General features: G+C 39.7%; 1 protein-coding gene across 13 annotated transcripts in view; it reads right to left on the bottom strand.

Moving 5' to 3' along the window:
- Window positions 1–27,539, bottom strand: part of nedd4l (NEDD4 like E3 ubiquitin protein ligase) — a 71,096-nt gene that overhangs the window by 7,700 nt on the left and 35,857 nt on the right. For 4 of the 13 annotated variants that reach the window (XM_034709359.1, XM_034709363.1, XM_034709361.1 and 1 more), the window contains 15 exons: window positions 24,978–25,054; window positions 24,554–24,656; window positions 23,510–23,664; window positions 22,474–22,609; window positions 22,178–22,366; window positions 22,022–22,099; window positions 18,652–18,711; window positions 16,152–16,289; window positions 12,820–13,026; window positions 9,672–9,869; window positions 8,502–8,579; window positions 6,896–6,950; window positions 3,445–3,503; window positions 2,967–3,032; window positions 429–658 (listed from right to left, as the gene is read on the bottom strand). In XM_034709359.1, the coding sequence (XP_034565250.1) occupies window positions 429–658; window positions 2,967–3,032; window positions 3,445–3,503; window positions 6,896–6,950; window positions 8,502–8,579; window positions 9,672–9,869; window positions 12,820–13,026; window positions 16,152–16,289; window positions 18,652–18,711; window positions 22,022–22,099; window positions 22,178–22,366; window positions 22,474–22,609; window positions 23,510–23,664; window positions 24,554–24,656; window positions 24,978–25,054 (1,829 nt within the window). The remainder of the gene's footprint in view (window positions 1–428; window positions 659–2,966; window positions 3,033–3,444; window positions 3,504–6,895; window positions 6,951–8,501; window positions 8,580–9,671; window positions 9,870–12,819; window positions 13,027–16,151; window positions 16,290–18,651; window positions 18,712–22,021; window positions 22,100–22,177; window positions 22,367–22,473; window positions 22,610–23,509; window positions 23,665–24,553; window positions 24,657–24,977; window positions 25,055–27,539) is intronic. The other 9 variants (XM_034709365.1, XM_034709362.1, XM_034709367.1 and 6 more) reach the window with 4 other exon arrangements.

Raw genomic sequence — 27,539 nt, 5'->3', positions numbered from 1 at the left:
GTCCTTGCGTAGCTCTAGTCTTCTGTTTCTACCTTTGCCCTACAAAACAAATACAAGAACCAACCGAGTCCTTGTTCATTGTTTTTTCCCATTTTTACTGGCACCACCAACATACGCTGCTTTAATTATCTTAACCCTTCTGTAAGTGGGAAACATTTGTTCCAGGATGGATTTTTGAATGAGAGGAAAAGTTAATCATATTAAAGGAAACTTTTACAAGTCTCACAGGGGAACAATACAGCAACTCCGCCCTTTACCCATAACTGTAGACAAAGCCAACCGAAAATATGAGGGGAGAAGGACTGCACACATGAAGCACAGTTCCTTTCCTTCATCTGCTTTGGGAAACACTTCATCCTGTGTCATATCCTGTTAAAAAGCAGCTCTGGAAATCTAAAACAGAAGCACATAGACCAGCTGAGACTTACGTGGCAGAATATTCAAACAGGCCATAGTAAGGGTTGAACATCTCCTTGGATAAGAGGAAGAACCACTCTCTGGCCACACCGCCGTAGTCCAGACCTTTCTCTGACTCGAACTCAATCCACAGCCGAGCCTTCAAAACATCCGGCCGCTTCAACGACATGATTCGACGATATGACTCTTCAAAGATGTTGTTCCTGTGTAGCTTCATCTCAAACCTGTTTGGGATGTCAGCCTGGAAAAGTTGAAAAGATGTTCATATTAATGCAACTAACAAAACAATAAACACTTTACATGTTTATACTGTAAGGTCGAAGCATGTGGCCTGGTACAAAGGCTTGAGCAATAGAACAATCCCTGTACAGGATCTTGATGAAATTTATGTCAATAACAATGCTAAACTTTATACAGTTTTAACTCTATATGAACAGATCAGGCAGCCTATCAGGCAGCAGAAATAAACAAAGACAGCAACAATGGTTAGACAAACTGTTATTTTCAGGTAACGTTTTCCAACAACTTTCTTAATGTGAAGTTGAATTCCCTCTTTATGGATACGTTTGTTTCGACATTTAGTGATCTTCTGAAACAAGCTGAGCTAGATTTAGTGACAGATAGTGTATTCTTGAGTCCAGGACTCGGACTGAAGGCCGATTCGTGACTTGGGCTTGAGCACCAATGACACATACTTGGACTCGAGCATCGACTGCATTCGGCCTCGGAACATAGCAAGGTTGACTCAAAATGATGTATTAATTAAGACAGTTTTTTTTCCTGTTATTTTTTTGTTTATTTTAAAGGCTCAAATTTTTGATTCAGTTTTGAGGAACTGTTCAACAGCATGTGCATTAATGCAGTAGTAGTAGTAGGAGTACAACATGTTTGTCATGAAAAAGAATAGGGATAGACCAGTTATCGACCGGGCCGATTTTCGGCATTTTGACGCTTATCAGTATTAGCCTTTTTTTTTTTTTTAATCTGACGGCCAATAAGAGATCTATTTAAAACTGGGTTTTACGGCTCATTTCTCCTGCAGTTTCTCATCACTGGGGACGAGCTGAGCAGCATCTGTTGTGGCCCCTACAACTACTAATGATTAAAAACTCATACAACCCCACTCAAAAACACTGAAATATCCCTTTAAAACAAAGATAAGAGAAGATTAACATTTCAGTTATATTGAAATTTTGGAAAACTTGATTTACCATAGTAAACTTTAGGGAGCTATTTATTTGTTTAAGTTTTTATTTAACTTTCTAAGACATGCTGCTGAGCCTGGGAGCTCTTTTTGTTCGAATTTTAAAACAAAGATGTCTATTGTCTAAGATAAAAATAAAATGTAACATGTTGCAAATCTGAAAAGCTGTTTAATAAACATATGCTTAAAGGCATTTAAACGAAGTTAAGTGCTGGAGTTTGTATTATTCAACATTTTGACGACAATATTTTCCCTTTGACTGCTAATGAATATCGGCTCAAAATATCGGCCTCCTTGACTACTAATAATCGGTATCGGCCCTGAAAAAACCATATCGTTCTATCACTAAAAAAGAACCATTGACTTTAACATACATCTGTCCAGGATGCTCCCAGAAAAGTAAGTGTGATCCCAAAGTCATTTGGATAGCTGGCAATGTTGCTGTCAGCTAGCGGCTAGCTAACCATTAGCCTCTAAAGTGACTCAACCACTTGGTCCAAAAGGTCAGTTAAAATTCTGATTAAGAGCTTGAGGGTGGCAGGTATTCCTGAGTTCAGAATTGATGAGTGCGTCCCCCCATTGAGAGAGCCAGGTGCGAATTTGCGCACAATGGACAGTTCTGTAATTCAATGATAATTCAAATCTCCAAACTGGGGATGTGCCCATTTAGTTAACGTCCCAGTTAAACGCTATGTAACAGAATCACTGGTTGGTAAAATGGATTATTAATATATATATGTTTTTTTATTATTGTAGGCCTGAAATGTGGGTCATTTGTTGTGGCTGAGCTGTACCACAGCCACTAGCCACTAGTCGGAGCTGTAGCTCTGGTTGAGGACTACCACTATCCGGTTATAAACAATTACAGTTGACAAAACGGATATTGTGGCACGGTGAGACTTGGCTTTTTTTTTCTCTTGAAAACAGAGAAAGTTGTATGGACATTGGGTCTGATTAAGTCGACCGGAGCAATGGCAAACAAACACACGTATGTGCACGTTCACCTGCAGGGAGGACCAAAGATTGGTGCTGCTAGTTATCCTAACTGTAGCCTCACTCTGTAAACCTTGACATCGTCTACCTGCAGACTCTATATCAGTATGTTCTCCTTAAGATAAAAAAAGAATCTACAATTAAGACAAAAGCAAGCACTTCAGCAAGAAAAGTAATGATTGCAGTGAATATTTAACACATAACCAAAACCTCAGACTCGAACATGGAGAGCAAAGTCAGTGTGAGAAAGCTGATTAAGCTTGTAATCAGGCCTAATCAAATCTGAAGCAAATTGGACCACCTTCTGGTCCAATGCACACGCTGTGAGCTTTTGTCCAAATTTAGTTCTTACCGGTTTCTTCAATTTCTTTCTGAAGTAGTCGTATTTCTGTTTGAACTCTCTGGAGTAAGGGACAGCCTGAACGGACAGAAACACAAGGAACATAGTCAGAAAGTGATCGATGTCTTTTTAAAACATGTGGCCTGTGATGCAAACGCTTACACTGGATAGCTAAATATGTCTTAGTTCTTGTATAAAACATCAAAAACTGCATAGAGTGTAACCTGAGGACAGGAGTTAGCAAAGTGGCAGAGTGCTATCTATAGTGGTGCCTATAGTAACATGAAGGTGCTGCCATGTTAAGTGACAACCACAGTGACAAAGTGATCTATCTTTGTTGTACTCTGCTCCACACTACTACACTCTAAGACACTGAGGCTGATGTAAGTGTGTGACGAACAGACAAAAGAGGAACTTATAGTTTCCATGTAGCAGCAGTGCTGATTAGAGGCTCACTTAAGTATTGAGGTCAGAGAGAGGGACTACTCACAGGTCCTGTGATAGCTGGACTCTGCAGTCGAGGGTCCTCCCACTGTGTGTTCTTTGTATCTGGATAGAGAAAAGCAGAAGCATCACATACTGTTAATGCAGGATGGGGATAAACAAAGACTTAAGCACAATCTAATATTTTATTTCGCAAAAAGAGGATATATTTGCTTGTTTCAGATTTTGTACTGAGAAGATTTGAATTGTTTCTCTGTTTTAGGTTGTTGTAGGCTTTGAATATCTTTAGTTTAAGTCCAGAAAAATGAGGGATTTGAAGGGATCAACTGTGGCTCTTGGAAAAGTCGAGAGCATTTTGTCTTAATTTAAAACATTCGGTTGATAAAACGCCAGTTAACGTGATAACAGCTGTCTGTGACTCAGCCAGAGGGCATGCATGCAAACAGGGAAGGCAAAGAAGAGGAACCAAATACAAAACTTTAAAAGCATAGCATAACCTCTGCAGGAAAATAAATGTATGGCAATATGATAATAACATATTGCCATACATTTCTGTGGCTTTCTATGCCTGCCCGTGTTGTAGTGCTCAAACCCAGGACAAGTCCGCCTAGAGTCCTCAACTGGTGACTCAACTTGGACTCAGCACTGATGACTCACACTTGGACTTGGACTCAAGAGCTGATGGCATTCAGATTTGGAAGATGGCGAGGAGGGCTCGGAAATATTTATCAGTAAAGACAGTTTTATTTGTTGTTTTTTTTAAAAGGCCTGATAAGTTGTTCTCTTTTGAGACAGGCCTGGAACGTGTGTTCACCTGCATGCCCGATGACAAGCTGTCTTGATCAGCAACTTTTACTGCCAGGATGCTTAAAAAGGCGCAATGAATTGCATTTGCTTTCAAAGAAGCAAATGTAAGCAAGATCAGTGCAACGTCTGTGTTATGTAAAATACCCATCGAGGTGAGGAGAGGGAGTAACTCAAACTTCAAGAGACATCTATTCAGGATGCACCAAGAAAAGTAGCAATAAGTGACATGCTAAAGCTAGCTTGGACTGTTTATTATGTTACTATGAGCAAGCTAACAATGACTCAACCAGTGGGTGCAATGTATTTGGTTGGTTAAAATTCTGACTAAAAGCTTGTGGGCTGCAGGTACTCGTAGGTTTGTGAGACTCTTGCAGAGATCCCACTGCACTAGAATGAATAAATGAGTGAATATTTTATTTTCGTGTGGTCATTTACGTTGCCCATATAAAGAAACATGGACTGAAAGTCAACCAAATATTCCAGGATCTTACCCAGCTAGCATCAAACAGCTTACAGTAATACTATAATATCATCATGAGCTTTTCCAAAATAATAAAACAACATGTAATCTCATAAGTACACATGAACACAGTGCTGCAACTTCTCTGATGTTTTAAAAACGCTGCTGTGGACGTTCCAAACACCAGCTGCTACAGACATGCTGGACTCCAGCGGCAACAGCTACTGCTACTACTACTACTACTACTACTACTACTACTACTACTACTACTACTACTACTACTACTTATCCCACTTGATTTAAGATTCATTTACATTACAAGTAACATTTGAGAAAGATAGAGGAACTTGTTTTAAGACAATGCATCTTAAATAAGCTGGGGGAACTGGCGCACTGACACACTGGGATCCTAGCTCACCCCCTTCCCCCCAACCCCTTCATCAGTTACTTTAACTCTGCCTGTCCCATTAAAGTTACTAACCATAGACCTTTCTGGAGTCCCTGAGCTCCATTGTCTCGTAGATTCCTCTGAGCTGCCGTAGACGTCCTCCTGCTGCGGACGTTCTGGACTCCAGCTGATACGGACGTGCTGGACTCTAGCGGCAACAGCTTCTACTACTCGTCTCATCACTATCACCTCTCTATCTTACTCCCCTCTATCTGTCTTTCCAGACCCAACTCAGTCGAGGCATGATGGCTGTCTAACATGAGTCTGGTTCTGCCTGAGGGTTCTGCCTGTTAAAAGGAAGTTTTTCCTTGCTACTGTAACTAGCTAAATACTGCGATGTGCAATGCTCACGATGGATTAAGGTGGGGTCAGACTGAGTCTTACCCTGTCTTGAAGTTGGGTCTCTGTTCATAATTTGACATAGAGTGGTCTAGACCTCCTATGTTTGTAAAAGCGTCTTGAGATAATGTTTGTTGTGATTTGGCGCTATACAAATAAAGATTGATTGATTATAATATCTTGTTAAGTTAAACAATCTTGAAAATATCTTGTTTTGAGTTGTAATTAAGAAGAAACAAGGTTTATTTTTAAAAGAAAGAAAGAAAAGTTGTTTTTTTAAGGGTGCGTTACAGTTTTCAGGCACTGTTTCTTCTTAATCAAATAAAAATCTACATCCTCAAACTACATGCACACAATGAAACACCTACTTTTGAGCATAGATGGCTTATCCTAAAAAACAACATGACTGACTATTAGTATATCCAGCTAACTATGAGAGATATTATATCTCAAAATGCTCAAATTAAACTTTGTAACCTTATTTCAAGTACAAGATGGTCTTAAACATAGAGAAGTGACCCTATAATGCAACTCAAATTAGGTCAATATATCTCAAATGAAGAAGTTGACATTAAATGCATTAGTGCAAAAATCTTTTTTTTGAGTGAAAAAATACTAATTGTTAGCATTCCTGTCTTATTCTGAGATACTAAGCTTTAAAATACTGGTAAAATATTGCTTAAACTAAGTGTTCGCTACTAATGTTAAGATCACAGTTTTCTAAATATTACATCTTATTTTAAGAAATTTTACCAAGCAAATTTTCACTTGTTCTATTGGCAGATTTTTTTTGCTTATTTCAAGGTCAAAGTACCTAGAAATAAGTATTTTTTTGTTTTTGGAGGGACATTTTTTTCCAGTGTAAGAAGGGACTTGTTCTTATCCTTGATGTTGGGTCTTTGTTAATAATTTAACAGAGTACGGTCTAGACCTGCTATGTTTGTAAAAACGTCTTGAGATAACGTATGTTGTGATTTGGCGCTATACAAATAAAGATTAATTGAAATCTCCACGCACTCACATGATCATCCATCCTAATGGGCACTCAACTGCGACTCGACTTTGGTTCTTCCTTGGTGACTCAGACTCAACTGGGACTTATACACTGAGGACCTGAGACTCGACAACAATACTTGCGGCTGCGATGGTTGTTTATGTCCAGAAACGGACAGAAGTGTTGTTGTGCTTTTTTTTATGATGTCTGCTGTGGCTATACTCTGCCTTTGCAAGAGGTAAACAACTCTGTGTCCTACGTCAACAGTGATGAAAGTATCCCTCTTGCATGTATTGTGTAACAAAAGATTGTTACACAATACATCTTGCTTTAACAGCTTGAACTGTCAACTGAGTGTGGTGTTATAGAAGAGGTGGCTTGCTGTCCCTGACTTTGTAAAATCTGACGCAAGAGAGAGATGCAAAGAAGGAGAAAAATAGTCCTCTTACTGTGGTCGATGTAGAAGGTGCGTCCGTCTGAATGAACTCTTTCTTCCCATCCAGGCTAAAAAAAGAGCAAAAGACAGAAAAGTTGTGAGAAAACTGCATACAGCCATCTTTAGACAACTTCTTAAAGAGGACATGCTCAAATAGTAATTTAAATCCGCCCCCTTTATTTTCCTTTTGTAAATGTATGTCTGATTGAATTTGACTGACCATGTAACGGTTCAAACTCTGACAGCCCAGCACTGCAGGCGAGGCAAACTCAATCAAACACCTTTAAAGGAACCGAGAGGATTTTCTCTCCTATTTGAGTCACGTCTGAGACATCAGCAAGGCAGGGGTACGACCACAACATGAAAAAAGGTTAATCACCACCACCAGTTCAAACCAGTACACCACCACTGACACGGTGAGCACTTGGTACGGTGTCACAGGCCAATCACACACACTCGTACGGCACCAGCAGTCAGGCAATGACAAAAAGTAACACTAGATTGAGAGTAAAGGTTTTGGGGAAAGGGAGTCTGACAGTCACCGTGTTTACGTTTGCTGCTACTGCACGAGTGGAGAGACCGGATTGAAAAGCTGAGACAAACATGCAGCATACAGCCAGTTCCTTCCTCTAACTTACACATTTAGCTCTTTTTGTTTCCTTTTTCCCACCCTCTAACCTTTTCCTTCACCCATTCTTTCCTTTTGCTGAAAAATGACCTTTCCCAACTCCTCTATTTGTGCTCCAGACACTGATACAAGAACACAGACATGGAGGAGTCTGCCGGATCTGAGGTCAAAAGTTGGGAGCCACACATTTTATACAAAAAAAAAGGGGTGGTGGTGGTGCAGGGAGGGCGCACAGAGAGAGGAAGTGGTGTAAAAATACTGATGAAAAAAGGAAGGGAGAGGGTACAAGTCCATCCATGCCGGTCATGAGAAAGAGAACAGAGAGAAATTCAGAGAGAGGAAAAAACAAAGAAATAAAAAAATAAATCAGAACAAAAAATAAAAGCGCAAGGCTGTCTGCAGGCATTTGACCAGACTGGACCGGACCAGACAGGTAGGCAAGGCAGGCAGAGGGAGGGAGGCACCAACCAACCTCCTCTGGTAGGTTCTGCCAAACAGACATGGCCAGGTGTAGAAGAAGTAGCATACATTAGATCCACCAGAACGGAGAGAAAAGAGAAAGAGGGAGAGAGAGAAAGAGAGAGAACACACACACATGCACACACCACACAAGCCTGTGAGATGTACAAACCCATGAAGCTTTGATTATTCAACAGCTGAACAGAGTAACGTTTGGCCCACTAGCTGGGAGTTGTTATTGTTTTCAAAGTGAGTGAGGCATAAAATAAATTGTCACTCTCTCATAGTCACGTGTCATCTCTTAGTAAAAGAATAGTTCAAATTGATATACTGACACATTTTTAAGGAAAAAAACATGTAAAGTAAGTAAGAAACACTCAAAGTTTACCTCAGGGAACTGATCCCAGTGTTATATCACTTGTGAATGAATAGACACAGCTAAGAAATCATTAGGATGTATTAGGTTTCTGTTAATGCGCTTTGTGGGCCAAAGGTTAAAAATGCACTTGGTCTTATTGTGAGTGTAACTTACAGGAAGAGGACCGAGCTCCCCGGGCTCCATTGAGTTCTTATTCCTCATATGAACGGGATATTTCAACCTGGGATCCTCCTGGTAGGGGAAAGAGAGAGGAAAGAGAGGAAGAGGATGTAAGGGAATTATTCCAAAACAGGTTAGGAAAAATGAAGTAAGATATGTCTTAATAATTCAATGACAGTTTTAGATCACACCACCAGGTGTCACTAGAACATCCTGGATGATCCCTGCCAGACACTGCCCTAGATTTTTAACGTCTATTTTTTATAACTCAAACTGCAAAGTAATCCTCATTCAGCATACAAAATATATACTCACCCATTTATTTTATAGCCCCTATTTCGTGACACTGTATTTTCAAGTCTTAATAATATACTACAATGTAAAGTTAATACTTGAATTTATTTGGTAGTAATGTTAGTTATTATAGGAAAATGTGCCAAAAAGTGTTAAGAAATGTTGTTAATTGTTTGCTCTGCGTTTCTATAGAGCTGCTGATTTTGAGAGGAATTTACTTGAAATTTAAACTCGGGTTAAAACTCATTCATTATTCACTAAATATTGGTAATTCTATACATCTTCACATATGCTGCTATTTTTGCTTGTCTGCAGACCTTGTGCTGACCTGCTGTGCATGTAGATGCTGCAGGCTATTCCCTGGAATAGAAAACTGTCTCTTATTTTCCCTTTAATTATTACCAGATAGCAGTTCTTTGCTGGTTACTTATAGGGAGACTGTAACTATTTAAAATAAGACCATTATTTCTATTTTAGCAATACCCAGCTGTGTTAAATGTTGGATTCTGAGGGGTCAAAACCCCATGAGGACTGACTGATTCTTAACAGCAAAAATGACACCAGAGATAACCTGATCACACACGTCAAATCAATCTGTGGAAAGAAGTTCCGGCACATTTTTCCTCACAGCTGACACAGTGGCCAAAACATTAGTTTGTGTTATTAGTTGACCATGTCTTTAGTTGATAGCCAAGTAATAAGCAGGATAATATTTCATGAGCAGGTGGTTATGCAAATAAGAATCCCTTCAAGATACCTCCACTTTGTGCCGTGGTAGTAATCACCTTGTCAGGCAGCTCACTTTACATTATCCCTAGCAAAGCCTAAAGTTCACATTAGCCTCAAGAGTCTCGGAGTGTGTCGGCTCACCCAGGTTGTGGCTCTGCTGTTGTGGTCGATGAAGAAAGGCCGTCCGTTGGGGGCTATCCTCATCTCCCAGCCCGGTGGAAGGAAGCTCTGCTGGGTCTTGTGCTGGGACTTGGGGGAGCTGTAGGGGGACGGTTGGGGAGACTGTGGGTTGGAGAATGTGTCTTTTACGGCCCTTCGCACCTGGATGTTGTTGGCACCCTGGAACAAAAATAGAAAAATTAAATGTTAAGCTAAAGTGTAATAATACGGCTCTTCCATCAGACTTCACAGAGAGGGTTGAATTTAAAAATATGGATGGCTGACAGCATGGAATAAATCACTGATCCTCTGAAACACAATAACAAGGATGGAAACCAGTTTTCCAAGAGTCTCTGGGATGTGGTGCTGTGTTGGAAAACTGGATTGGATTAGGAAAGATCTTGGAAACACGATCACAGTATCATTTATTGGATGATCAGTCATCTGATTCCCATGAAGACAAATGAGTGAGCTCGACTTTCAGCATGCAAAATCCATCACTCTGTTCGGCCATCAGTCAAAATGTCAACTGAAGAAGATCAACGCTTGACAAGCAGGGACACTGCTACTGAAACTTACTTCTAGATCATAAGCTTTTAGTGGATTTTCACTGGATGGTGCATTAGTAAAACAATGCAGAACACTGATCAGTACTCATTTTGTTTTATGCATCTGGTTGAGACTAAAAGGAAATGATATTCCAGTGTAACGCCACTAATCCTTAAACCATTCGTCAAAGGAAACCTACAATTTTTTGGCATGTAAAAGCTTCCAATGCAACATAAAACTTGAGACTGAATCTGCTCAGGCTCAGAGTCTCCCTGCATCACACGATTCTGTCTGCAGCAATTATCACAGACTGATCTGATTTGGAACAAGAGAAAAAACTGTGTTAATTAATCCACAGACCTCCCACCTCCCCTAGAAGTTGTAATTACAACATTCAGCAGAGTGTTTCACTTTGCTTTACTTTCGGAAACACCTTGTTAAGGTGCACACACACACAAAGACACACACACCTTAATTAAACCTCCTTCAGGTCTGTTCCCTTGGTACATCACAACAGCTTTTTAATGCAGCAGGAGGTTGTGCTTTTTAAGATACACTGTGTTGATCTTAATTAGCCAAGTTTGGGTGGGGTATTTTTAGCTGTACTGGGTTATGTTGAGTTCAAATGTTCTCTGCATACAGGATTATGGTTCATAGACAATAAATTAGGAAATAAATCAAAAAGTCTGACTGAAAAAGTTCCACCTTGTGTTCATTGTAGTGATCTAATTATAGTCATCTAAAAACTTTGCCTGCTCAAGTCAAAACAAAATGTGCAAATCTGAAGTTACTAAGTGTGAAGTCATTTAAGTAACGCATTAATCACCTATGCTGACTTATTATTAAACCTTCTCACAAATGATTAAGACACACACACAGTAGAAGACAGGAATGCTAACATATGGCAGAGGGATTAGGAATTACTATTATGTAATATTTTATCTGTCCACTAGGTGAGCACAGTCAGAAACTTCAAATACTCGGCTGCTGCTTCAAAGTAAAAGCGCTTCACCGATGCCTGACTTTTGTGACTTTCATGAATATTTCTTAAGACGAGGAGGATTGCATAGTCGCTTCGTGTAGAGAATTACGACACAGGTAGTGTGCTGGCTGGATTCTTCATGAAAGTTGGTGTGAACTTAATAAATATGTGCACATTCTCAGGATCTTGTCAAAAAGTTAAACACTGTGTTTCCCTCTGTTGTATATCAAAGTCTATGCAAGTGTTCCGCCTGTGTTTCAGTGGATTAAAAAACACATCACAAGGGGATGTGTAGGGATGTTAACAATTAATCGAGTATCGGTTAATTGATTGTTAAGAACTTACTTGGACACGTTTTTTTGTTTTAGATGTTCTATCACGTGGAACAAACATCATGTGGTTTTTGACGTTTATACGACGTTTACAAGGATTATATGATTTGATGTCTGGATATGCTCCAGACTGACACCTGAGCACATTCACATGCTTATTTTTCTCAATAAGAACAAATAGACAGAAAACTGTGAGTCTTAAATATGTTTCTGTTCAGTTCTCTTGTTGCAGTAAATCCACATGTTGTAGTCTGAGACTTCACTTTGAATGACTATGCATCCTTAGAGATTATGAGCCTGCTCCACACGTTGATATTCATCGTGTTTAACATTTTGTACGCCTCAATATGACCCGTAGCTGTTCAATACTATCAGTTATATACATTGTGTCGTGAAGGAAGAATTGATTCAGGGGGAAAAACACATTTGTCATTGTTTTTGAGATGGAAAACCTCTAATTTTCTTTTTAAGGATTAATCGATTTTTGAATGTTAACATTTCCAAAAATCGATCATGGAGAATTCTTAAAATTAACATCCCTAATCACAAGTCATTTTAAGTTAGAACAACTCTTGAAGATGTTTCAGAAAGTTTTGCCGTGATGTTAAAATTCATCTTGGATCACTGCCATCATTTAATTTGCATAACCAAGATCAATATCATTGATTCACAGCCAGTGTTTTCTTGAGCAATCAAAAAAGTAAATCATGACAGTATTTTCATCCAGCGGTAACTGAATCTTCCATATTTGATTCACCACACCGGCTTCATTCAGTCGCAGCCTCTCCTTTCAAGCAGTCTGTGCCGCACTGTGATATGCTGACTGTGACAAGAGTGTCGGCTGTACACAAAAAAGCACAAGTCCTGAATAACAAAGCTGCATGAAAGCAACTGCATGAATTGGAAAAAAAAGAGCAGTGTGAAGAAAGAGAATCATCTTCGGTATGGGAAATGAGTGGAAAAGATTGGCAAATGGTGAGCACAACATTTTCATAAATGTGGTGAGGATGAAAAGAGAAAAGCAGTATGGCGATGGGTGTAACCTGGAAGAATGAGATGTAACGTTAGAATGGTGTGATCTTAAAGAGGAGACGTGGCAGGTGTGGATGGTTGAGGATTAGATTGGATCATTTTTGAAGGGGAAGGAGGTGATTCACTGAAGGGTGGCATGACAAAAAGGAGAGAGGATAAAGAGGAGGGATTAAAAAAAGCAGAAGAGGATGTTTTGGAATGGAGAAGCAGGATGGTGAGGGTATCTAATTCTCACCTCCAAGGGAGTGGAAAGGGTGACAGTGGGGGAGCTGAGGCTACGAGGTCGTCGGACTTGGGGCTCATGGAGGTGGTTGTTGGAGGAGGTGGAAGGGGTGGATGCGGGTGTCAGGGCCGAGGCTCCTCCTGATGTTGATGGTACTGCTGCTGCTGCTGCTGCTGCTGCTGCTGCTGCTGCTGAGGTGCTGGGTCCGTCTTCAGTCAGCTGTCAGGGAGAAGAGAACTTTTCATGTTAAGTGGGGTCACAAAAAGGCAACTGAAGTTCATCGTGTTCATCTGCTGTGAGAGAGACCTTTAATCCATGGCAATGAGCTCCTTTAACATCAAGAGCAGAGGTCATATAAGCCCCAGAGGACAATCAATCTATGTCCTTTGAAACACCAATGATTAGGATTAGGCATAAGACGAGAAATTAGGGACCTAGGTTTGGAATCATCAACAAAAAGAGTGTGAAATAAGAAAGTTAGTGTTAACCGAAGTGGCTGCTGTAGGGCCCTATGATTTTCATGATGCTGAAAACACAGCATAAACAGGGGGAATCAAATATTGTAGAGCTTTCAAAACTGTGTATGCAATTTTAAGTGAGTTTTCCCTGATGTTTTTAACCTTTTACACAGAGCCATAGCCAAATGAACTGAAATAAACTAAGTGTTGATGCCATAAATAGGTACGCTGCTTCTGTCCTCTGCTTCCACAGACATAGTCTAGTAGAGAAGGCTCTCTAAGGAAGCTAAAGCCGGGTTCAGACCAAACATAAGCCGCAAGACAAAACAATTAGGATCCGCAGGGAAAAGTTGCATCGGGATGTGAGTTGTTGAGATGACACATGCCTACAGTGGCTGGTTTTAGTGGCTGAAATAAACATAACAGCCAATCAGATATCAGAAAAGTCAGCTGTGCACTAAACTGTCAGGTGGTCAAACTGACAAAAACAGGGGTAAATGTAGCTGTTGTCAAATCAGCTATGACCTTATGGTGTTTTCTTTGTGTAAAAATAAAGCCCTGTTGTCTCAGATTAAATCCCTGTATATAGATTGTTAATGTATTGCGTCCCACAGACACTCAGGTGGAGATTTTAATGGGCTCCTGGGAAACTAAATGGTTCCTCAATAAACCTTTTGTTTCTTGAGAAATAGGTTGTTGACATTGTTTTTGATGTTGGTAGAGTATGAAAAGGTTCAAATTAATGGATATATTCAATTATGTTTAACATTAAAATAACTACATTCCATATATGAAATAATTATAAGGAAAAAGCTTTCACATTTGCATGACATTTAAAATTAAAATTAAAATAGTGCTTCTGTAGCAACATCAACAGCACCAAATAAATCATCAAATAAAATAAAGGTGAGTCAACAAAACAATATTTTCTTTTTTTCTTCTGTGGCATTTTTAAAATGTTTTCCTTTTACTACTAACTCTGGGTAAAAACAGATCTCACTGGTAACAGGTTACATTTGCCACAACTGCAAAGTATTGTTGTTTTTTTACCACAGCTACCAAAGTTTGTTTTCTTTTTTTTTTTTACTACAGCGTGTGTTTCTATGAGAACTGGAAACACAACTTTTTTGACCACTACAAAGTTCATATCCTTAATTGTTACAACTACTACTATCCGTCTCACCACTACCATCTCTCTCTCTCTCTGAGGCAGATGGCTGTCTAACATGAGTCTGGTTCTGCTCGAGGTTTCTGCCTGTGAAAAAAGACGTTTTTTTCCTTGCCGCTGTAACTTGCTAAATGCTGAAAGGGGTCTGCTCATGGTGGATTAAGATGATATAAGACTGAGTCCTGTCTGTAAGAGGGGACTGGATCTCATCCTTTCTTGATGTTGGGTCTTTGTTAATACAACATAGAATAATCTCTAGACCTGCTTTGTTTGTAAAGCGTCTTGAGATAACGTTTGTTGTGATTTGGTGCCACATAAATTAAGACTGATTCATTATTATGATAATAAAATAATGAATAATAAAGCCTGTGTTGATTTGCAGTTTGCTGTCATTGTGGCTAAGTTAGCAGAATGTAAGACATGCAGGATCTTGTCCGTGCTAATTAAATGCTAAGGGTTGCACTATTGCACAGTTTCCCTCTGCTTCACAACTTTCATATACTGCAAGTATTGCACTGTTTGCACTGTTCTGGCAATTTTATATTTATATTTGTACATTTTTATTTATATATATATTTGTATGTCTTCTGTTTTATTTTATTTTTATTTTATTGTATTTTGTATTTAAACGGAGAGAAGTCAGACGAAATTTCATTGTACTTGTACAACGACAATAAAGCTGATTCTGATTCTGATTCTGAAACAGTGCTGCTCAAACAGCAAGGTCTCTTTTGGTGATTACTTTGATTTCAACATTAGTTGTTCAGTATGTGTTCTTGTGTTCCTGGGATGCATGTATAATGTGTTTTCTGCATCCTTTTAGATTTTAATGAGACAGATACACAGGATGCATGCCTGGAGACATCACTGCCAACATTCATCAAATGTTGAATATTGTCTCATTCCTGAAATGTTGAAATTCATCCATAGAATGATGAAACACTCTTACTTGAAAGTTGAATGTTTCTTGAAGGAAATTACAATATCTATGTTAGTTCTGGAAGAAGTAAAAAAACAATAGCATAGGGCCCTACTCACAGCAGAAGGAACACACATTCAGAATGGGCCACAACTATGTACCACAGACTGAAGAAACAGTGTGATACTGTTACATAAAACATTTGGCAGTGTCCTCCTCTTCTAAGTAATAACAAAAACAGATGAGGATCAGAAAATGAGAAGACCATGTGATGAAGGACAAAAGAGGAGCACAGTGTTCTGATAAAAGCAGAAATAAAAGTGTTGACATCAAAGGAAGAGAGACTGGAGCATTAAACATACACACATCCCCATGTTGAAGTCTCTCCCTGAGCTCAGACTACGTGGAACTGCCTCAGACAGAAAGACAGGGGAAGACAAGTGGAAAAACAGGGTTGATACAGGAAAAAGGGAGGGAAATATTGGTGGTTGCTATTCCATGCCAGGGTTTAGAAAGACGTGACCAATGCAGAGTCACACTCCATCCAGAGTATCAAACTGAATTCTAGACAAGAGGAGGAAGACACACAAAGCTGGAACAGACTGGAAGACCAGACAGAGAAAGGCAGAAGGAGAGACTTTGAGGTCGCTTCTCTTTCCGTCATTCTTTAAGGGCTACACAGAAGGAGAAACACAGAGGGAATAGAGGAGAAGAGGTCCGATACACAGGCCATGACAGAGGCCAAGTAAGGGGTCCAGTCCCATGCATAGAGTCCAGCCAGCCTTCGGACCTGCTGTACCTGCACAATTGGCCTAGTCCAGGTAGTGGTGCGGGTGTTATGGTTGACGTAATAAGTTCTTCCCTTGCCGTCCTTCCTCTCTTCCCATCCAGGAGGCAGGCCGGGGGTGGTCAAGGAGTGAGGGGTCCCCGAGGGAGACTGGCCAATTGTGGAGAGAGAGCAAAGCAAAGACAGCTTATCAGTACAGGCTGGTATGAGAGGAGACATGTGGAGGGAATCTTTTCATGTTTATCTAAATGATTACTCAGGAAAAAACAAACAACTGGTGCTTAAATTACTGTCCTCTAGCGTGGAAGGAACTGATGATTAAAGTTCAGTTTAGAGCTACAACAAAAGACATCTAAGAAGGAAAACATAACAGCTTAAAATGTTTTCCTATTTCCTCCGCACAACAGTGAGTGAAACATTTTAGGTACAATGTGACAGAACAAGATTCTGACTCTGCTGGGAAAGTAGGTGACAGTGTATTATCCAGGGTTAACTTTCACAAACACAACACAGAGACTTAAAGTAGACACTAAATAAACACCACATGGAGAGAAGTTGTCAATTATTGCTACTTGACCTTGTGAACCATTAACCATTTGAAGAATAAAGACTACTGAAATAGTTGACCAAACAATCGTTAACCTTTTGGGGGATATCTTGGATTTGCATGAGCAGAAATAACACTGTTGGAAGCTGGACACTAGATCTGTTCAATGACTTGTTGTCATTTAAAATAAAGCTAATTGTTGTCACGCCTTTACTTCACTGAAAATTGGAAAGTGTGAAGGTGAAAAATCAAATTAGCCCTTTAAAATGACTCTGAGTTTGCACAAAATCAATACATTAGCCGAGGTCTGATGTTGGTCAACATAAACAATGAGTGGTGTACTAAATATTCAGAAAGCCTGTCAATTTGAGGCAGCAGCTATATTGTTTTAATGTGAAAAATAAGACGATAATAACAATGTCTATTGTCTGGATAAAGTGTTTTCTAAAGTGTCTGTGAGAAGCGGTTCTAGATGTTCCAAAGGGACAAACTTCCTGGTTGCTAAAACAGAAATCTAAACTCTTACACGCTGACTAGAGTATAGAAGCATATATGTACCAAAATTAAAATGAAAAAGCAAATTTTTAAATTAAATTTCATTAACAGAAATGCTTTTTTAATTTTCAGAATGAATACGCATTTTTTTTACTCAAAAATAAAATGAAAAAGCAATCCTTCCTTTACCCATTTTAACTTTCATTTTCAGGCTTGCACATTTTGTAACAAAATTGAAATGAAAACGGAAAGGACATTGCTTTTTCGTTTTCAAATCTGCCCCGCTAAATCTGTAACAAAATTTAAACCAACTAGAAAATGAAAAGTGATGTCAGACTTCACCTTGCAGACTGTTTCTACCTATGCATCAAGTACGGAAGGTGCAAGAATTAAAAAATATTTCTGTTAATGCTATTTAATTTTCAAATTTGCTTTTTCATTTTAATTTTGGTACATATATGCTTCCATACTAGACCTCTAAGGTAAGAAAAAAAACCTGTAAAAACGAGCACTATTCGTTTCACAGGATCACAAAGACTGCATGTAAACAATTGGCCCACTGGCTAACAGAATGTGGCAACAGTTACCAGAGCTAGCACCACTAGCTTTTGGTCCTCCTTGCATGTTATCATCCACATACCTGTGCTGGTTACACATTGCTCCAGTCGAGTGATTATGAACCAGTTTAACTAGACACAGCCTATGTCATCTTTGTCTCCATTTTCCTGATCAGACACTGCAAAACTGTGCTGCATTAAAAGATGCAATCTGTCATGTGAGGTTGTTTACATCCGGGTAGTAGAGCACTACAGCAGCAGTCATTAGCCCCGGCTAGTGGCTGCACAGAAGAATTAAAATATTACCAATTTGTTGAACCTATTAGTAATTCAGGTACCAACTAGCAAGGGTGGAGACATTTATAGTTTAGTCGATTAAATACCCACAACCCTAGTTAAGAACCTCTACTTTTGAGGCTTCTGCAACTTGACTGGGGCCAGGATCAGAGGCCTGATCTTGATCTGAACTTGATCGGATATTCCTATTAGACACATTTTACAATGTAGCTTTTTGACATGTTGCTAACAAATGGAATTGAAAAGTATTGAAGGATATTTCTAAATTGAAAGACAAGATGTAAACACACATGGAAAACAAACACTTCAGAATAGCCACAAGTCCAGATAAGCATTTCAGTATGTCAGAGTATGGCCATTTGATTCAGGAAATGCGTGATATCCCACTGTAGATGTTTGAATGCCTCCTGGCTCCTGCTTGTATTAAAGAGCTCTCAAAAGGATAAAAGGTAAAGATGACTGAAGTCCTCATGTGGCACACAACCCATGTGTAGATATTAATCAAAGTGATTCACAAAACTAGTCAGGGGACGCATACAGCTCATCCTTTGTGCTCTTTGGGAATGAAGTAGTGTGTGTTTGAGGGGCTTAAACTGTATATAAACTGAGATATTACCATGGACTCCTCACCACCTGAGACTGTTTGAGCTCTTGTTCTTCTGGTCTGGGAACCCTGCTGGTGGTAGACAACAGGGGGAGATGGTCTTTAGTTCACAGTGTTATTTTGTTTCATTGGAATTGACAGGGCAAGGAGGGTGTGTGGGCAGTGGTGCAGGTCGAGTGAGGAAACACTGATTGGACAAAGGTGGGAATTTATTCTCAAAGGAGGTGAGGAGTGACAGAGCAGGGAGGGGGAGGAGATTCTTGTGATTACAGGCCGTGGTGGGAAAGTGCAGTGGGAATATAAAGAGGGCATCCACTGAGGGAGACAAGGTTGTAGCAGAAAGGAGCACAAATCATTTGGATTGTGCACTTTTGATTGGTTGATTTGATTACACAAAATTAGGTTCAGGAAACTTTCAGGGCATGCTGACAGCGAGCAGAATAAACAAGAAAATAATCAAGAAACACAGACGTTATCAGGATTGCATATCTCGTCTTGGAGGGAAGACACTGATTCTTTCCCCTGAACTGTAAATCTAATCCTCAAAGCAGCAGCATCTTTAATCCCAAGTAGAAAGTGATGTCGTTGCTGCAGCAACAGCACAGTGAGAAAACAATCCTGCCTACTGAAAACAAAAGAGAGATACTGTGCTGAAGTTCAAAGAATGTTTACAGTTTGAGTATCAGACACTGTTAGAAAATGTTCAGAGGAAACAAAAATAAAAGTCAGACGACAGCTCTTTCCAAAGACATACACTATAAGTCATTCTGCTGATTCTATCCAGCATAACCTCGAGGACAGTAAACAACCTGCTTTGTTATTAAAAGTTGCATCACAATACACAATCAACCCTGTTTCAGCAAGCAACCTCTTAACCACAATCAAACCGTATTATCTTGTTGCGTCTAAATCAGGCATGTAACCATTGTGACAGTTTTTGTCCGCCCACAAGCTTCTATTAAAAGGTAGATGTGGTGATGTTCCATACTTTCATTACAAATCCCAAACCAAAGCCAAAACCAGTAATTAACTGAACACCAATAAGATTGTGTGTGTCAGCATAACTCAACATACAGCAGGGTGGACTTTCCTGCCATAGCTCTCTATTGTCACCCAAAACAATGAAAAACAAATGTTCCATGTGTGTGATTAGCTTTTTTTTTTTAAAACTACAATTCCCAACTGTTAGAAGATAATCAGATATATGAAAACAAATTGAAACTAATGAATGTATTCTTTACTATTTTGACCAAAAATCGTATAAATAATACGCATCGAGTTTGTAGTGGGTGACTTTGACAGGGTAGAGGAGTATTGAGTGATGAACTTTGCACATTTCTTTCTAAGGTCATTATTCATTCATACACATATTTAAAGATATTCTATATTTTCATTTTTATTATAATAATTTAGTTTTTCTTATATTTTTTGTATATAATCATAGTATAGATTAATACTTGGGAACATATGTTTCGTCACATTTTCATATACAACTATGCAAATGTCTAATTGTTAATGCTCTTTATATCTGTGTCAGCTAATCCATATTTTGCCATCATTACATGTTACTTGCTTAATTTGAAATGTTTCCTCTGCCTTATTTTTCATTATATTTTATTACATCTAATAATATTTAAGCTTCTGTTTTGCAGTTTTTATTTCATCTTCTCTTTGATTTTTAATGATCTGTTCCAATTGCTTTGAAATGTCCTCTTTTCTTGATGTTTTGATTACTTGTGTGAAGCACTTTGAATCGCCCTTTTTGCTGAAATGTGCTTTATATATAAACTTGCGTTGACATTATCATATCAATATGGCCGACACAGGGTGTGTTTTCCTAACCTTATGCAACTTTTCTATATTCAAATCAAGCGGCAACCTCCTGTGTCAAACTATGAAGCCCATGTGGAATTGTTACTCTTTGCAGCATTAATGAACATGTTTACAGCCTGGTTCAAAAAACGTCTTGGCCCTACGTAGCTAATCTCTCTATCAGCACACACTGTACGGAGGGTTAATTTTCTTGTAACGGAACGGTTCAGAAGATATTAAGATTACGAGTTTTTGCCCAAATAAGGACATGACTGACTTGACTCCCGGTCGGGAACACATAGCTGTTGGCTAGGAGGCTCAAACTCCGCCCCTTTTTGTCACACTTTGCCTGGTCGAGTTCAGCATTTCCAATATGGCTGCCGCCGTCAATTGCCTTCAAAACAGCGCTCAGGAACAGATGGGTGTATGAACTGTGATTGCAGCCTTTAGGGGTACCAAGGTAAAATACAAAATTCCCTCAGGGGACAATAACATTTATCCCTATCCTTACCCTATACTGTAAATCTTTTTTTGTATTATCACTCACTTGATTACCCATTTCTTTTACTTTAAGCTGTTGTTATAAGTTAATTTTTCCCTATGGAGAATCAATAAAGTCAAAGTCTTATCTTGAACCTACGTTTCATCGGTTTTTGTCTTTGAGATTAATGTACTTGTTGTAAATGTGGCGGCTTCCTATATCAAGGGAACAATCTCACATAGTGGTCTGTTCATCACTACACCACCCACATACACATTTAATAGCATTGGTAAGAGTGTGACTGTACTTAACCTTTCCCAGGTCCTTACACTAACACAGTAACAGGAAGAACCTGGTCAAACACAATGTTTCCTCAGACGGCTTCTTAATGAGCTTACTGTTGTCCAGCTCTTACAGACGAGTCATTCAAGGGAAAGGCTGACTTCAGCACCTGTACTTTTCCTCGGGGCGACATTGCCAGGCTCTCTGCTGTGACTCAGCTATGTGACAAACATCTGACTCAGATCTTGTGACAGAGTCTTGAGCTGAATCTCCACCGATGCTCTGACTCAGGGATCACTGGGGAACGTTTGATCTGATGCGGTGCGGCTCTCAATCTTACTTGCCAAAGGTTTCTACTGGAAGGGTCACTCTGCTGGCACACAGCCTCGAGGCCTACATTCTTACAATGCATCAGACAAAGCTGCGAGTGAATCACAAAGCGCAGAGAGTAGTAGTGAGGGAGGGAGGAGGAGGTGTGGTAATCCTACAGAGTCAGGAAGGAAGGAACAAAGTGTGAAATTGAAGAGAGAGCAGGGAGGCAAGGTGAAGAGGAAGCTGCTTCTGCAGGTGGAAATTTTAAATCCAAGGAGGAAAAAGAAAGGGATTTGATAAGTGGTACACTTACAGCACTGATACATGCCAAGAGAGAGGATGTAAATGAGACATCAGGGCCTGTCTGCTTAAGAAAATCAAGGCACAGAGAAAAGGATGTGCACCATGCTAGTAGTGATGTAACGAGCAAAGGGAGGAAGTCAAAGAGGAAAGAGAACAGGATGGAGGAAAATGTGGGAGGTAAGAAATATGTACCATTAGAGGAGGAGCCTGGGCCTGATCGCTGACACCATCCGTCATACTCGAGGACCGGAGTCTGTTTGACAGCTGGGTCTGTTGAATAAAAGCAAAAAAAACTAAGCTGCCATTTGTGGTTCAGTTTACTTCAATATTTCATTGTTGAAGTCTCACCAGAGCAGAGCTGGGGCCTGCCACTTCCCCGTTGGTTTCAGGGGTGAGCGACAGCCTCAAATTTAAATCTTCAGAGAAATCCTGGGGGGCGGGTGGCGGCGGATGTTGTGGCGTTAACATGGAGGAGGTGCCGGGCAGAGACTGGGCCATGCTGTCGTTAGGATCCTCTTCTGTGATGAGCTCCCAGGACTGCAGGGGCAGAAAGGAGACACAAACACATAATAGTAATAAAGCATTACCACTGGCTCAGTATCTGCATGATGCTGCGTGTGCGTGTGTAATATTCTCTCTCTCACATTGTCCAGGTCTCTTGGCTCAAGGTGCTCATTCTCGAGGTCCTCACTGATGTGGCGCCTCGAGCGGAAGACGCGGTGTGCTTCCTGATGGATCTGCCGCTGTTGGTTGTCACTCTCAGTCTCTGAGATCACATCCCTAAGGAAGAAGTTTTATCATACAACATCATGAGATACAGAAAATTACAATGCATCAATGTTGAGTAGGACAATAAGGCAGCTGTGGACTAAGCGGTAGAGTCAGTCGTTTCAATCGTAAGGTCAGGGGTTTGATCCCTGGTCCTGCTGTCAACATGTCGAAGTGTCCTAGGGGAAGACACTTAGCCCCAAACTGACCCGGGAGACTGTGCTAGCAGTGTGTGAATGGGATTAGTTAATGTTAATGCGGTCTTTACATAGCAGCCTCTGCCATCAGTTTATGAATGTTGTGTAAATGTAATGTTAAAGCGCTTTGTGTGGGCAGAAGACTAGAGAAAGCACAGTCCATTTAACATTTACGTTTTAACAAGTGGAACTATTACTATTAAAAAAGTCTACTCCTGTCATATCTATTCATATCAGCCCAGATTTACCAAGACCAAAATGATTCTGCAAACATCTTTTTAATAGGAATGGAAACAATAACCTCCTCACCAAAGTGGATTTTTAGTTTTGTGTACCAAAGTTCATATCTGCAGATTCAGACCCAGTGAAATGTAAATGGACTTTACTTGTGAAGCGCTTCCTCTGGTCCTCTGATGACTCAAAGTGCTTTTACACTACATGACCCATCACACCACATTCATACACTGAAGGCAGGGGATGCTATGTAAAGTGCCCATCATGCATTCACACTCCACTGGCTCCACTACTGGAAGCAACTTGGGGTTAGGTGTGTAGTCCAAGGACACTTCGGCATGTGACTGCTGGTTCTGGGATTAAAGCCACCAACCTTTCAATCGCGAAACGTCCGACTCTACCACTAAGCCATGGCTGCCCCTCTTGTAACAGAATGTATATTTTTCAAGAGTACTACAAAGACGGGTGAGGTAGGGCGTACATGTTGGAGGGCCGTTTCCACTGCGTCGAGCGGTTGTTGTGGTTGACGTAGTAGGTGCGTCCCAGGTTGTCCACCTTCTCCTCCCAGCCTGGGGGTAACGGGGGAAGCAACTGTTGTGGTCTTTGTGAGCCCGAGTCTGCAGACTCATCCCATCCCTGAGAGAGACACAGTTCAGACGTTCAACAAAAGGTAGCAAGAGTAACTGAGTGGAAGCTTTGGCCAAAGATCCTGTGAGCTGACAGCTTGTCAGACACACATGAAGATTAGCAAACACAGGGGGATTCAAGCATGGCAACACATCAAGGATGTGGCAGGTTCTTTTTCAGAGTGGTTTGAAATGTTTTTGTTAACATTTACTGAAGTTTATTTTTGTCTGACAAGCTACTGGCAGGTTGGGTTACCTCCAGGACTGAGCTAATATGCATCAATATCACTTATAGGAATGACAAATTTGACTGTTTTTCTTGGAGAGTTTGGCAGAGAAGTAACCATAACGCTAAAAACAACAAAGCTGCTGTTATAAATTTCCTTCCAAAGGTCGGTGTCCAGAGGTAGAAACAGATAACTCGACTGTCAGAGTACAGGATTTTTCACACTGAAAACATGCAGTGAAGGAGCAGTATTGAAGTTTTCCTACTGCTAAATGTCACGCTATCAGGGAAGCCTTTCACCATTTGAAATTTATAACATCTTTCTTGTGCTTGACAACAAACCCACAGCTCAACAAAGAGAGGAGATGTTGTTATTTCTCCAAACAGGAGGATTCTAAATGGTTTTTCCATACGCTGACCTGGAACAGACTTTCACCAGATTCTTAGAAAAAGAAGAAAAGAAAGAGTCCTCCTCTCTCCTTCACTTCAATTGCGATCACTACAATATGAAAACTGACTTTATTTCTGCGCTTACAGCTTTGTTTTCTTTGTGTGGAAGGAAGCTATAAAAAAGATCTGGTTTGGCTTCAGGTTGTTACGATTAAGATGGTGAAAAAGACGCCTGAGCTACTGCTAAGTCAGCACCTCACCATCTTCACTGCCAAGACCTTACCTCAGCCTCTTCCCTCATGTCTCCGGCCTCCTCCTCGGGTCCTCCTTGTTTGGGCAGATAGGCCATCTTGAGACGCAGGTAACCCTTCACCCGGGACTTGTGACTAGAAGGATGACATCAGCAAAAAAAAAAGGACACACTTTAAAAAGCAGCACATGAAACCAGGTGGCTTCACTGTCAGGGCCCCCTTGTAATACTTAGACATGCGAGGGGGGGTTTCCAAACTGGCTATTAGCAACAGATGGTTTTTCAGGTTCAGTGTTCAACTGACCGTCACATGAACTTACTGATCTGTGGTGACACAACATTAGTCTACATCATGTTCCAAAGGATAAGCTGCTGTGAATGAGTCTATTCAATCTCAGAAATTGAATTACTAATATCAAGTGTGAGTGTTTGTGTTTTCATATTCTGTTTGTCATACCAGTTGGAGACTGACCTTCGGGGCCGCAGGAGGAAGTCTTTAAACGTGTAGGGACGTTCCATAGCCGGGTCTTCTGTCTGCACATTAAGAGGAGGCATTTGTTGACACAGATCAATAAATCACACAACAGGCAAATACACATGTTACAAAGGATCAAAATATCTGAGTCATGAGTTTTAAAGCACATCGCCTAGAACCCTCTGCACGGCCATCCCAGGATCATTATGCAACCGTGAGCAGTCTCCTGTTACATATTGAACAGCAGGAAGGTCTTTTAAAATCCACTGAAACCTCGCACTGCTCTTTGACAGGGCCAAACCAGTCCACGGTGGTTGCTCACCACAAGCTGTTCTGCTAAGTATCATCCAATCAGTTGTCAGGTTACATATGCAACCATTGTACTCATTTCATTATTCTTATTTGCCTTCACTGTTGTGGATTTTTTGTTTATGGAAAGCACTTTGTAAACTTTGTTTTAAAAAAGGTGTTACACAGATAAAGTTATATATATAGTATAAGTATATAATACAAGTAATTTATTAATTGTTTATTTATTAATTATTTGTTTGTTTATTTTTCTTATTATTATATTATCACAATTATTGTTATTGCTCTTATTATCATTAATATTATTATGACAGACTTCTTCACCCGCTGTGTCTCACAGAGAGATACCGCAGGTCTTTTCTTCCTGCAGGGGTCAGACTCTATAATCAACAACCATAACCTCACCAAAACAGACTCATGTGCAATATCTACCCCATCTATTTATTAACGTGCTATAATTACTAATCCTTCTCTTCTTACATATGCACTATGTTTTTTCTACTCATCTTCTCAGTTCTGTAAATTGTTTTTATACCTATGCTAAATGTCTGTGCACATTATTAGTTGTGTATATAAGTCGTAAGATATGCTTATTTTTACTTCTTTAATTTTAATTGCTGATACCTTTTTAATAATTGCTATATATGCTCTTGTTCACTTTACACGGTTTTGCACTTTACTCTACTTTTCTGCCGTAACACTTTAAATTCCCCCATTGTGGGACAAATAAAGTAATATCTTATCTTATCTTATTATTATGTCATCATTCTTTTTTCTATTGTCATTGCTGTCGTTGTTGTTATTGTTGTATCATTTATTATTATTATTATTATTAGTATTAGTATTAGTATTATTATCAGTATTACTATTATTATTATTATTATTATTATTATTATTATCCTCCTCCTTCTGGGACTCTTATCTGCTATCACCACCCACTCAATATACACTATCCCTGACATCAATAGCCACACATGTCCAATGGGATGTGACTAGCGCTATATATTTTCAGTAATATGGGATGTGGATTGGGCTTTTTCTTAGTGGCCTGTGAACTGATTTTGCACTGGTATGACCATGCAAAGACACTCAGAAGGCTTCTTTTTTTTTTTTTTTTTACAAATAAAATCGTATGATATGTATTATTTCTTAAATAAGTCCAGCAGTTAAAGTGTGTTAAGTCTGTTTCCTGCATTATATGTTCTGTTATTCCCTGTAAGTCATTGTAACAGGGCATGTGGAAACCATGCATGCTGATACAACACATCTGTGATAAGCTCTCATTGGGAGACATTATCTGCAGACTACACAGCCATATCAGCTGGATTTGTGTGAGGATAAAGATGCATGGATTGTGAAAGTCCATACTGAATTTAGTCAACTCTGATGCTCATGTTTTATGTCTTTTCTTTGTAATTCTGTCTGTTTTTCAAATGAGATATGAGTTTTGATGGATTTAAATAGATGCCGTCTAATCATCCCTTAGTGATGATTAGACGGGATTATTTGACTTTTAATATGTGTTGCAAGTTGAACTCTTTTTTTTCCTCCCTAAGGTGAATGCAAACTTTAGATGAGTCAGCAATGTTGACCTGAGAATATATAAAGTTGAGTTTCAAGGAAAAGCTTACATGGAAGAAAGATGATGACTCAACATATGTCCAGTAACTATGAATAAGACTGAAATTCCTACAAAAAGCAGTCAAGCATAAACCGACGAATCAAATCCAAAAACCACATTAAAGGCAGAGCTCGACATCAACACGTCTTTGCAGTGGCTCATTGGTGCCAGCTCAATTTGTTCAATGGCTAAATTAAATTTACTGCATCAGAACCGCTGGCCTCGTATTCCCAACATGACTCAGCTGTGGCTTTTATCTACTGTAAAACTTCTGGAGCGATGGGAGCCAAAAGGGACATTAATAATTAACCTCAACACCTTCTACTGATGTGCTTTTAAGGTTTACAACTTTGACAGCACTTCAGAGCACCACAACCAGTCTGACGGCTCTCAGCTGAGCCGAGGAGGCTCCGCTTCGGACAGGTTTCTGTGTCTATTTGTTTTACTTTAAGGTGCTGTTTACATTCATGAACCCTAAACTGTAAAAACAGACACAAACCGGTTCTACTTCTTATTGTTTACAAAATCCGATATCTCCCAGGAGTTCAGTTTCCAAGTAAATACATGTGTGTGTGAATTTGAGGAGTGTAGCTTTTTCCATTGGCTCTGAGGGT

The sequence above is a fragment of the Notolabrus celidotus genome, chromosome 19 (genome assembly GCF_009762535.1).
Source record: "Notolabrus celidotus isolate fNotCel1 chromosome 19, fNotCel1.pri, whole genome shotgun sequence".
Taxonomy (NCBI): Eukaryota; Metazoa; Chordata; class Actinopteri; order Labriformes; family Labridae; genus Notolabrus; species Notolabrus celidotus.
This window is presented reverse-complemented; position numbering and strand designations above follow the sequence as displayed.